This window comes from Colobus angolensis, unplaced genomic scaffold (genome assembly GCF_000951035.1).
Source record: "Colobus angolensis palliatus isolate OR3802 unplaced genomic scaffold, Cang.pa_1.0 Scaffold116, whole genome shotgun sequence".
NCBI lineage: Eukaryota > Metazoa > Chordata > Mammalia > Primates > Cercopithecidae > Colobus > Colobus angolensis.
Window position 1 is genome coordinate 5,297,979 of NW_012112697.1, and position 12,494 is coordinate 5,310,472.

At 42.6% G+C, this 12,494-nt stretch overlaps 1 protein-coding gene across 1 annotated transcript in view; it reads left to right on the forward strand.

The window, feature by feature from the left end:
* HYDIN (HYDIN, axonemal central pair apparatus protein) overlaps positions 1-12,494 on the forward strand; it is a 434,530-nt gene that overhangs the window by 419,909 nt on the left and 2,127 nt on the right. The window contains exons 85-86 of the mRNA XM_011962106.1: positions 2,659-2,889; positions 12,018-12,242. Of these exons, the coding sequence (XP_011817496.1) occupies positions 2,659-2,889; positions 12,018-12,242 (456 nt within the window). The remainder of the gene's footprint in view (positions 1-2,658; positions 2,890-12,017; positions 12,243-12,494) is intronic.

The window sequence follows — 12,494 nt, forward strand, 5'->3', positions numbered from 1 at the left end:
GAGAAAAGCTTAAAGCAGTCAGGGAGAAAAAATACATATTACAGAGAGAGGGACAGCAATAACAATGGCTGTCCTAGAGTTCTGGCTTCACCTAGGAAATAATGGAAGCTATCTGTAAAGTGCTGAAAGAAAAGGAAACGGTTCATCTAAAATTCTTTATCCACTGAAAATGTCCTTTAAAACTGAGAGTGAAATAGACATTTTCATATAAAAGAACCTGAGAGCATTCATTATCAGCAGATTTACATTACTGCACAACATGTTAATACATCTTCTTCAGTCTGAAGGGAAATGATACCAGATGGGAACTTCAGTCTGCAAGAAGAAAAGAGGAGCTCTAGAAATGGTCAATACCTAGGGAAATGCAAAATATATATTTGGAGGGTTTTTTCTTCGATTTCTTAAAAGACAACTGACAGTTTATAACACATATAATAACATTCTAAGGTAGATGTTCTTATGTATGTAGAAATAAAAGATATGACAACAAAAGCACAAAAGATGGAGTGGACAGACAAATGAAGTGATGCTAAAGCAAGGTTATTATTAAGTGTGAGGTAGGGACCAGAAAGCATCCATTGTCAAGTGGGAAGTGATAAAATATTAACATTTAATAAATGTTGATAAGGATTTATTTTTAGCTCTGGAGCAACCATTAAACATTGTTTTAAAGGCCAGGCGCAGTGGCTTACACCTGTAATCCCAGCACTTTGGGAGGCTGAAGCGGGTGGATCACCTGAGGTCAAGAGTTCAAGACCCGCCTGGCCAACATGGTGAAACCCCGTCTCTACTAAAAATACAAAAATTAGTCGGGCGTGGTGGCACATGCCTGTAATCCCAGCTACTTGGGAGGCTAAGGCTGGAAAGTCACTTGAACCCAGGAGGTGGAGGTTGCAGTGAGCTGAGATTGCACCACTGCACTCCAACCTAGGTGACAGAGTGAGACTCCATCTCAATAAAAAAAAATGTTTTAAAATATGACTAAGAAGCCAGTATAGAAAATAAAATATATTCCAAAAGATTATATATCAATCCAAAAGAAAGCAGGAAAGTAACAACAGAAAAATGAAAAATAAAAGGGATATGTGGAAAATAACTACCAAGGAAGCAGACTTCGGGTCAAACATATAAACAATCACTTTAGGCCAGGCGCGGTGGCTCAAGCCTGTAATCCCAGTACTTTGGGAGGCCGAGGCGAGCAGATCATGAGGTCAGGAGATCGAGACCACGGTGAAACCCGGTCTCTACTAAAAACATTGAAAAATTAGCCAGGCGCGGTGGTGGGTGCCTGTAGTCCCAGCTACTCAGGAGGCTGAGGCAGGAGAATGACGTGAACCTGGGAGGCAGAGCTTGCAGTGATCCGAGATCACGCCACTGCACTCCAGCCTGGGTGACAGAGTGAGACTCCACCTCAAAAAAAAAAAAAAAAAACTTAAAATGTAAAACACTAAACCCTCCAATTAAAAGACAGGGAGTGTTAGAAGCTCTTCAAGACACAAAGAAGTTGAAAGTAAAAAGCCAGACTATATAAAGAACTATTAACACCTAATAATAATAAGATAAACTGCCCAATGTGTTAGGACAAACCACTTGAATAGACCCTATTGCATAAAAGCAGCTATGTGAATGACCAATAAAAACAAGAGAAGATGCTGAACATTATCAGTCACCAGGGAAAAGAACTTAAAAAGGTGAGCAGCACAAGAAGTCCGTTGCAGGGTGAAGGGGCAGTATTGTGTTGTTACAAATGTGAGCTCTAGAGTCAGTCTAACCTGGGTTCAAATCTTGGTCCTGACTTTTCTTTACATGTGACCTTGGGCAAGATACTTGCTAAGCCTCAGTTCCCTCATCTTTAAAAAATAAAAATAAATACAATAAAATAAAGGTGAAGTGGCATAATAACAGTGCCTACGAATTGTGTGAATTAACTAAGCAAGCATTTCTATTTATTGCCTGGCACACAGTAATCATTAATTAAGTGTTAGATGCTGTTGTTGTTTTTAAACTATCCCAGCAGCAACAGGAATAGGAAGAAAGCCCACTGTGGTCAGGCACAGTGGCTCACACCTATAATCCCAGCACTTTGGGAGGTCAACATGGACAGATCATTCGAGGTCAGGAGTTCAGGACCAGCCTGACCAACATGATGAAACCCCGTCTCTACTAAAACTGCAAAAATTAGCCAGGCAGGTGCCTGTAATCCCAGCTACTTGGGAGGCTGATGCAGGAGAATCGCTTGAACCCGGAAGGAGGGGGTTGCAGTGAGCCGAGTCATGCCATTGCACTCCAGCCTGGGCAACAGAGTGAGACTCCCTCTCAAAAAAAAAAGAAAGAAAGCCCATTGAAACTTCCCTCAGAGGTCTCGCTTGTTTTCCAGAGCCGGCCAGCTGTCCCCACCAGGAAAGTGCTGGCATTGGACGATCCTACTCTAGCCTTTTCTAATGCAAGCCCAGGCTGTTTAATAATCTCTCATCTGGGAGGAGCCGGACTGGAATCCCTAACTAGAAAGTCTGACTGGCAGGGATCCGTATCAGCCTGGTACCCGTGCTTCACATGCCAAACAATGCTAACAAAGAGAAGAAGCCCCTGAAAATGTGCAGAGGACCCTGGCTCACCCCTGCTCTTCCCTGTTTCCTCCCTCCCTCCCCGTGAACGCAGGTGATCTTCCGAAACGAGGTGACAAATGAGTTCTTGTACTACAATGTGAGTTTCAGGGTCATCCCTTCAGGCATAATCAAAACCATCGAGATGGTGACCCCAGTCCGGCAAGTTGCATCAGCCTCCATCAAGTTGGAGAACCCTCTGCCCTACTCAGTGACCTTCTCCACGGAATGCCGGATGCCCGACATCGCCCTGCCGTCCCAGTTTGTGGTGCCTCCCAACTCCGAGGTACGGCCCCTTGGCTGTCAGGGGCTCCCTGAGAGCTGTGACAGTGGCTTCCACCCACGAGACCTCTGGATTCACACTCTGCATCCCCGGAGGGTGGGCTGGCCCTGGCAGTGGTTGGGAAGGCAGGGGATGGGACAGTCACCCTCATGTTCCTTTCCTTGTTGCTAAAGTCCTCACAGGAGCTTGGGCATATAGTTGGGAATTCTCTCCTATGAACCTTGTCTCTATGATTTGTTTGTTTGCTTTGTTCCAGCTAAAACTATTTTTCTTGTTTTTTGATAATTATAAAAGTAGTAGAGAGTCCAGGCGCGGTGACTCACGCCTATTATTCCACCACTTTGGGAGGCCAGGGAGGGCAGATCACTTGAGGTCAGGAGTTTGAGACTAGCCTGGCGAACATGGTGAAACCACATCTCTACTAAAAATACAAAAATTAGCCCAGCATGGTGGTGGACGCCTGTAATCCCAGCTACTCGGGAGGCTGAGGCAGCAGAATTGCTTGAACCCAGGAGGCGGAGGTTGCAGTGAGGTGAGATCGCGCCACTGCACTACAGCCTGGGCAGCAGAGCAAGACTCTATCTCAAAATAAAATAAAATAAAAGTAGTACAGAATAGGTGTGAAAAGGAAAACAAGGTACGTAATAGCATGTGCGCACACACACGTACTACTTCAGGAAGGAGCACAAGAAAACTGACAGTGGTTAGGAGGGCATGGATGGAATTACAGAATTGTGAACTAGTGGGGAGATTAACTTTCTTTGGAGTCTTTTTATCTGGTTATCACTGCAAACTCTCACTGTCCGCATTCTATCAAATCTCTTCTGTTTCTCCACCTTCAACCCACCTGACGAGTTCCCCTCACTCCAGCCCCAGCCGACTCACTTCCTCTGCAGAATCTACAATCCATTTTGTTCTTCAGAGCAAGTCTCCATGCCCTTCATTTTATTTTGATCTTTTTCATTGTGAACTATAAAATCTATACCAAAAAGTCTATAAAACATATATATACCTGTAATGTATTAAAACGTGTGTTTCAAACAAATAACTGTGAAATAAATATCTGTTTCATACCCAGGCCAAGAATTATGAAATTGCCCCAGAAACCTCCTTCAGCCATGTGCCCCTCTGCAGTCACAACACCCTCCCTCTCTCACCCCTCAGAGTTACCAGTGTTCTTATTTTGTGATCTTTTTTTGTTGTTGTTTTTGAGCAATACAGTTTAGATTTGCCTGTTTTTGAACTTTCTGTGAGAGAAATCACAGCATATGCTTTCTGTAATGTCTTCTTTCTTTTGCTCAACATTGTGATTGTGACAGCCATCCATGTTGTTGCACGCAGCCGAAGTTCATATGTCTTTGCTGCTGTGGAATATCCCATTGTGTGACTAGATCACAACTTAGATATTCATTCTTCAGTGGCTGGTCATTTGTGTTGGTTTCAATGTCTAGTTATCCTGAAAAATGTGGCCATGGATCTCCTGGTACATGTATCCTCCCAATGCGCATAGGCATACTTTGTTCCACAGTGTATGCCTAGGAGTAGAACCACTGGTCATAGAGTGTGCATAGCTATCACTGTAGTAGGTAATTGCCAATCAGTGATGAGAGTTCCTGATATTCAACATCTTCACCAACCCTTGGTATTGTCAGGTTTTTGTTTGTTTGTTTGTTTTTGTTTTTGTTTTTGAGGCGAAGTCTCGCTCTGTCGCCCGGACTGGAGTGCAGTGGCTGGATCTCAGCTCACTGCAAGCTCCGCCTCCCGGGCTCACGCCATTCTCCTGCCTCAGCCTCCAAAGTAGCTGGGACCACAGGCGCCCGCCACCTCGCCCGGCTAGTTTTTGTATTTTTAGTAGAGACGGGGTTTCACCATATTAGCCAGGATGGTCTCGATCTCCTGACCTCGTGATCCGCCCGTCTCGGCCTCCCAAAGTGCTGGGATTACAGGCTTGAGCCACCGCGCCCGGCCTGTCAGGTTTGTTTTAAGATTTACTAATCTGGTAAACTGCTAACTCCTCATGGACTTAATTTCCCTTTTTACAAACAGATTGATTTCAGTTGGGTAATATTATGTATAGGAAATATGCATCTGTGTTCGTGAGTGAGCTTAGACCACCGTTTTCCTCTCTCATACTGTCTCTGTCCAGTTTGCGTATCAAAGTTTTGCAAGCTGTATAGAGTCAGGCATTTTCTCACTTTCTGGATTCTGTGAGTTTATAAAAGATTGAAATTATATCTTTCTTGAACTCAGATGAAACCACCTAGGCCTGGCTGGTTTTTGTATGTGTGGAGGTGGGGGAGATTGTCTACTACTTATTTGTCTACTACTATTCAATTCCTTTAATGGGTTATTGGATTACTTAGATTTTCTGTTTCTACTTGAGTCAGTAATAAGACCATGTTCATTTCATCCATATATTAAAATGTTGGTGTAAAATTCTTAATATCGTATTACCTATTTAATATGATGTCACTTTTTCATTTCTAATGTTGGTTGTTGTGTCTTCTCTCTCTGTTTCTTGATTAGTCTTACCAGAGATTTCTTTCCAAAATGCATCTTTTGGCTCCATTGTGACTCTATTGTATGGTTGCTTTCTGGTTACTTGATTTCTGCTTTTCTCTTTATTATTTCCTTCCTTCTGCTTCCTTTGGGATACTGGGGGCTCATCTAATTTCTAAGATGAATGCTTAGTGCTTTGACTTCTAGTCTTCCTGATTTTCCAATCTATATATTTAAGATTATAAATATCTAAGTACTGCTTTAGCAGTTATACAAATTGTGATTGTAGTTTTTTTTATTCAGTTCAAAAAGGTTCTAATTTTTGTGATTAATACTTTTTTAACTAATGGTTATTAGAAGAGTTTCTTAATTTCTAAACATGTGGATTTTTCTAGTTATTTTTTAAATTACTTTGTGATCTGAGAACATATTCTATATTATTTCAGTTCTCTAAAATGTGTTTAGACTTGTTTTTATGGCCCAGTGTGTGGTTTTGTGAGGTGGTTGTTTTTGTTTTTTGATCCTCCATCTATTTTTTTAAAAGAATGCATTTGCCATTTTGAGGTTTATTTTTGAGACAGAGTCTCAGTCAGTCAGCTGGAGTGCAGTGGCGCGATATCAGCCACTGCAGCCTCCGCCTCCCAGGTTCAAGCAATGCTCCTGCTTCAGCCTCCTGAGTAGCTGGGATTACAGGCGCACACCACTACAGCCTGCTAATTTTTATATTTTTAGTAGAGATGGGGTTTTGCCATGTTGGCCAGGCTCATCAGAAACAACTTACCTCACATGATCTGCCCTCCTCAGCCTCCCAAAGTGCTACTGGAATTACAGGCATGAACCACCACGACCAGTCGGGTTCAGTTGCCAATATTCTTACTGATATTTTTGTCTGCTTTTTTTTTTTAATCAGTTAAGAGAGTACATTAAAGTATATCACTATAATTGTGGATCTGTTTGTTTCTTCTTGTAGTTTGTCATGTTTTGCTTCATATACTTTGAAGCTATGTTTTGGTTAAGTAAAAATGATAGTATTTTTCTGGTAACTTGAAACTCTTTTCATTACAAAGTGATCCTCTGTCTCTACTAATGATTTTGCCTTGAAGATCATTTTGTCTGCTATTAATACAACTTTCTTCTGGTTAGTATTTGCATAGTGTATGTTTTAATTATACTTTCAACCTTTCTGTGCCCATATAATTTAAATGTGTCTTTTACAAACAGTATATAGATGAGAGGTGAGGGGTGGAGAGGGGGTTGAGACAGCGTCTCACTCTGATACCCAGGCTGGAGTGCAGTGGTGTGATCACAGCTCACTGTAGCTTCAACCTCCCCAGGCTCAGGTGATCCTTCCACCTAAGCCTCCCAAGTAGCTAGAACTATAGGTGTGTGTCACCATGCCTGGCTAATTTTTATATTTTTTGTAGGCTCATCTCAAACTCCCGGGCTCAGGCAATGCACCTGCCTCAGCCTCCCAAAGTGCTGAGGTGGGTGGATTGCTTGAGCCCAAGAGTTACAGGCGTGAGCCACCACGTCCAGTCAGATTTGTTTTTTTAATCTATCCCAGCAATCTTTACTTTTCACTGGAGTTATTTATATTATTTGTATTTAATATGCTGACATAGTCAAGTTTATATTCCCCCATGTGCTGTCTCGTTATCTGGGCTGTTCTGTTCTCTTTTTCTCTTTTGTTTTGTAGATATCTCTTCCCGTCTTGTCTTCATTGTTTTTCTGCTCACATTCGCTTTTTTAAGATGATAACTTTGTGTATAATTCTACCATCCTCCTTTTCCATTGCTCATGTTAGGTTTTTCCACACTCTTGGAAGGAGAAGGTAACCTGTGTATCTAAGGCTTTCTCCTCTGTTGTAACTGCAAAATGTTGGGTTTTTTTTTTCAGATACAGTCTTATGCTTTTAAGATTTATTTTCTCTGCTCTCATCCCCACTTTTTTCTGAACTCTATCTTTCCTTTACCCCTACTGTCTCTGTTATGGTCAAATAGATTCTACTTTCATAGATTTCTCTCAGTGCAGGAGTTTTATCTTAGGAAGGAGCTTCAGTCACTTGATTTTGTGTATTCAAATGGCCTGTACTGCCCCATATTGTCCAATCTTACCACAACAGTTTTTGCAATTAACCATAAACTGGAGCCCGAAATTATTCCTCTAGCTTAGGCTGCTATTGTCAAATTGTCCTATCGGGTTTTCCAGGTTTTGCCTGTTCATGCAATGTCAAGGGAAAAAAAGTTTTCTGGGTTGCATGAGAGCCCCCAATTCAGAGGCGACTCTGGGTTCTTGGGCTCTCAGGACTGATGCTCTTTTACCTTCCTTCTGCTTTTCCCCTATAGTGGCTGATACTGCATCCATCTGCTAGCTGTTCGTAATTTGGTCCTACCCACTCGTATTTTGGGATTTGAGGGGTTACCTTTTCAGTGAGTTTTGTTATAAATCGTGGCCATGTGTTCTTGCTGCTGTTAACCTAGTAGATCTGTGCATTTTATGGGGAGATTTGGGGAGATACCAAACTATGCTGCTGCAATCATCTTGCCTAAAGCCTGAAATTGCTTTTCACATGTGAACAGAAGTCAAGTTTTCTTTTTTTCCAAATGGATATAAATTGTCTCATACTGTTTTTACTTAAAAGGCCATCTTTTCCCCCACAGCTCTGCAGGGCCATTTATGAAATAAATCAAGTTCATCTATGCACGAGTCTGTTCTAGCTTTTCTGTGATATCATCATGATCTAATTACTGAATTTGTGCCAATATCAGCGCATCCTAATTACTACCCACTTAGAGTAAGCTTTGATGTCTGGTAAAGCAAGCAATTATTCCAGCTTTATGTTGAGACTTAGTAGCCTCTTATATTGTTGTTCGCCAGAGTATCTTAGCCCTTTACATTTCCGTATCAATTTTGAAATCAGCTTGTCAATTTCCTCAATAAAAAATAAAAAGGAAAGAAAAATAACCTGTTGGGATTTTGATTGGGATTACATTGAATCTATAGATTATTCTGAGAATATATTAGTTATTTGTTGATCTGTAAAAAAATAACCAAAACTTAGCAACTTAAAACAACAAACATTTACTGTCTGCGCAGTTTTTGAGGATCAAGATTCAAGAGCAGCACCTTGGCCAGGTGGTTTGGGCTCAGGGTCTCTCAGGAGGCTGGAATCAGGTTGTCAGCCAGGACGCTAGTCATCTCAAGGCATGACTGGGGCTGGATTTTCTGTCTCCAAACTCGCTCATGTGGTTGCTGGAAAGGCCTTACCTCCCTGCCAGCTGTTGGCTGGAGGCTTCAGTTCCTCACCATGTAGGTCTCTACTTAGAGCTGCTTTCAACATGGCAGCTCGCTCACTTCCCCTAGGATGAGAGATCTAAGAGAAAAAGTGCACAAAAATAGAAGCCACAGGCTGGGCACGGTGGCTCACACCTGTAATCCCAGCACTGTGGGAGGCCGAGGGAGGCTGATCACAAGGTCAAGAGTTCGAGACCAGCCTGGCCAACATAGTGAAGCCCCATCTCTACTAAAAATACAAAAATTAGCCGGGCATTGTGGCGTGTGCCTGTAATCCCAGCTACTCAGGAGGGTGAGGCAAGTGAATTGCTTGAACCTGGGAAGCAGAGATTTCAGTGAGCAGAGATGGCAACACTGCACTCCAGCCTGGGTGACAGAGCAAGGCCATCTCAAAAAAAAAAAAAAAAAGAAGCCACAGTCTTTCATCATTTAATCTCAGAAGTGACATGCCATCTTTTCTGCCATATGCCGACGGTCACACAGGTCAGCCCCTGGTATCGTGCGGGAGAAGATTGCACGAGGCTGGGAATCCCTAGAGCTGGGGATTATTGAGGACCATCTTGGGCCTGTGTATTAGAAGGAGAATTCATATCTTTACAATATTGAGATTTCCAATCCACGAGCAAATCTCTACTTGTTTAAGTCTTTTTTAATTTCTCTCAATAGCGTTTTTTTTGGTTTTCTATGTAGAGACTTCATTCATCTCTTGTTAGGCTTATTTCTAGGTTTTATATACTTTGATGCTATTACAAATAGTATCTTTTTAAAATTTCATTATTTGTCGTAAGCATATAGAAATATAATTGATTTTTGTATATTGATTTTATACCCCATCATCTTTTACAATTCACTTATTTTGGGTTCGTTTGTTTGTTTGTGACAGAATCTCACTTTGTCACCCAGGCTGCAGTGCAGTGGCATGATCAGGCTCACTACAACCTCCACCTCCCGGGTTCAAGCGATTCTCCTGCCTCAGCCTCCTGAGTAGCTGGGATTACAGATGTGTGCCACCACGCGTGGCCATTTTTATATTTTTAGTAGAGATAGGGTTTCACCATTTTGGCCAGTCTCAAACTCCTGGCCTCAAGTGGTCCTCCTGCCTCAGCCTCCCAAAGTGCTGGGATTTGGGAGCCACCATGCCTGGCTACAATTCATTTATTTTGTATAATGACTTTGTACCCAACCATCTTCTAAAATTCACTATGTTCAGGAGAAAGACTGGCATCCAACTTTTCTTTCTCCTTTTATTGTTGGATTTTGGTATCAACTTTATGCTGATTGGAGCGGGTTCCCTCTTGGTCTTTTCTCTGAAAGAATTTGTGGAATACTAGAATTCTTTCATCCTTGATTGTCTAGTATAACTTACAAGTAAAGATTTATGAACCTGGAATTTCTTTAAGGATTTTTTTTTTACTATTGATTACATTTCTCTAATGGTTATATTAATAGAACTAAGTGGTTTTCTATATGTTCCTGGGTGTGATTTTTTTTTTTTTCCCAAGACGGGGTTTTGCTCTTGTTGCCCAGGCTGGAGTGCAATGGCACGATCTCGGCTCACCACAGCCTCCGCCTCCGCCTCCTGGATTCAAGCAGTTCTCCTGCCTTAGCCTCCCGGGTAGCTGGGATCACAGGCATGCGCCACCACACCCAGCTGATTTTGTATTTTTAGTAGAGACGGGGTTTCTCTATGTTGGTCAGGCTGGTCTTGAACTCCCAATCTCAGGTGATCCGCCCGCCTCGGGCTCCCAAAGTGGAGTCTGTTTTTATAGGTTATATTTGTTTATAGACATGTCTATTTTATCTAGTTTTTAAATTGTGGTAAAATTATCTAAATTCTTATACTATATTCTTTTTTGTTAAACATCTGTAACTTCAGCGATACCCTCTTTTTATTCTGATATTTTTCTCTTTCAAAAAACTTTTTTAGAGATGGGATCTCAGTGTGTCTTCCAGGCTAGAGTGCAGTGGTATGATCATAGCTCCCTGCAGCCTTAAACTCCTACCAAGGACTCCTGCCTCAGCCTCCTGGGTAGCTAGGACTATAGGCGTGTGCTGCTACATACACTCAGCTAATTTTTTAAATTTTTTTGTAGAAACAGGCTCTCACTATGCTTCCCAGGCTGATCTCAAACTCCTGGGCTCAAGTGATCTTCCTGCCTCACCCACCCAAAGCACAGGTGTGAGCCACTGCACCCAGCCTCTGATATTTTTCAATAAGAACTAGTTATTTTTTAAAATACCTACTCATAGTAAAACCAAATTTTACCTATATAAAAGTATATGAAATTGAAAAGTCTCCAGAATCCCGTTTTCCCACCCTAATATAACTACTGGTAACAGTGTGGTATATATTCTAACAGTCTCTTTCTATACATGCATAGACATACTCTTCACAAAAAGGAGCTCATACTATATATGCATTTCTGGAACCTCCTTTCTTCCACTTAAAATATCATCAGCATCAACACCTTTCATTTCAATGTGTATTGCCCTACCTCTTTTTTTTTTTTTTTTTTTTGAGACGGAGTCTCACTCTGTTGCTCAGGCTATGGAGTGGAGTGACACAATCTTGGCTCACTGCAGCCTCTGCTTCCCGGATTCAAGCGATTCTCCTGCCTCAGCCTCCCAAGTAACTGGGACTCCAGGCATGCACCACTGTGCCCAGCTGATTTTTGTATTTTTCTTAGAGATGGGATTTCACCATGTTAGTCAGGCTGGTCTCAAACTCCTGACCTCGTGATCCACCCGCCTCAGCCTCCCAAAGTGTTGGGATTACAGGTGTGAGCCGCCGCGCCCGGCCCCACTCTACCTCATCCTTTCTAGTGGCTACACAACAGTCCACTGAAGTGAGAAAACCGTAATTTGTTTAATCTACTAATAGTACATTCGAGTTGTTTCCCTTGTTTCGCTATATAAGAAATGCTTTTTGGTTCTGCTTTGTTTTGCTGTGGGTAACAATGGAGGATGGCAGACCCCAGGACACTGTTTTGAGATTGACCATGAGCAAAGAAGGAGCTGCCTAAGCTTCAGCCCTCCTACTGGCAGCACTCGCGCATCTCCACATCTCCCTATGTGTGCTTCTCAGGAGAGGGTCCAGCACCTGCACTTAGATTCATAGAAATTCCAGATATAGAATCACCTGAACTGGAGAAAGCTAGGAGAGGTACAGGGGAGGGAGGGTGGGCTGGTTTGGACAGAGGTTCCCCTAGGAGCAAGAGCAGCATGATCATGTGCACTATTTCTGCCCTCAACCTGCTATGGAACCTTGGGCAGGTCTCTAGGTGGCAGGTGATGAGTTAGCCTTTCCGCATGACAGGATCCTCTGTTTTCTCTTCCAGGGCACGTTCTCATTTGAATTCCAGCCCCTGAAAGCTGGAGAAACCTTTGGAAGACTAACTTTGCACAACACTGACTTGGGTTACTACCAGTATGAGCTCAATCTGAAAGCCATGCCAGCACTTCCGGAAAAGCCCGTTCACTTCCAGACTGTCCTTGGCAGCAGCCAAATCATCCTTGTGAAGTTCATCAATTACACACGGCAGAGGACAGAATACTACTGCAGGGTGAGTGGCCCCTGCTCTACCTTCTGCCCTTCCTTCACATGAACGCTAGATTCAGAAACAATGGGAGGAGACGCAGAGGGAGCATGAATGTGAGACTCCGAGAGACGCAGGTGCTTCGTTGCCATGGTGACACCTGCCTCAGAGGCCTGAATCTAGCCTGGAAACTCCTAGCTAGAAGCAAACAGCACCAGGCCTGGGTTCTGCCATTATAGACTTTCTGTCTTAACAAGCTGTGATGGAGTGTAGGGGAGT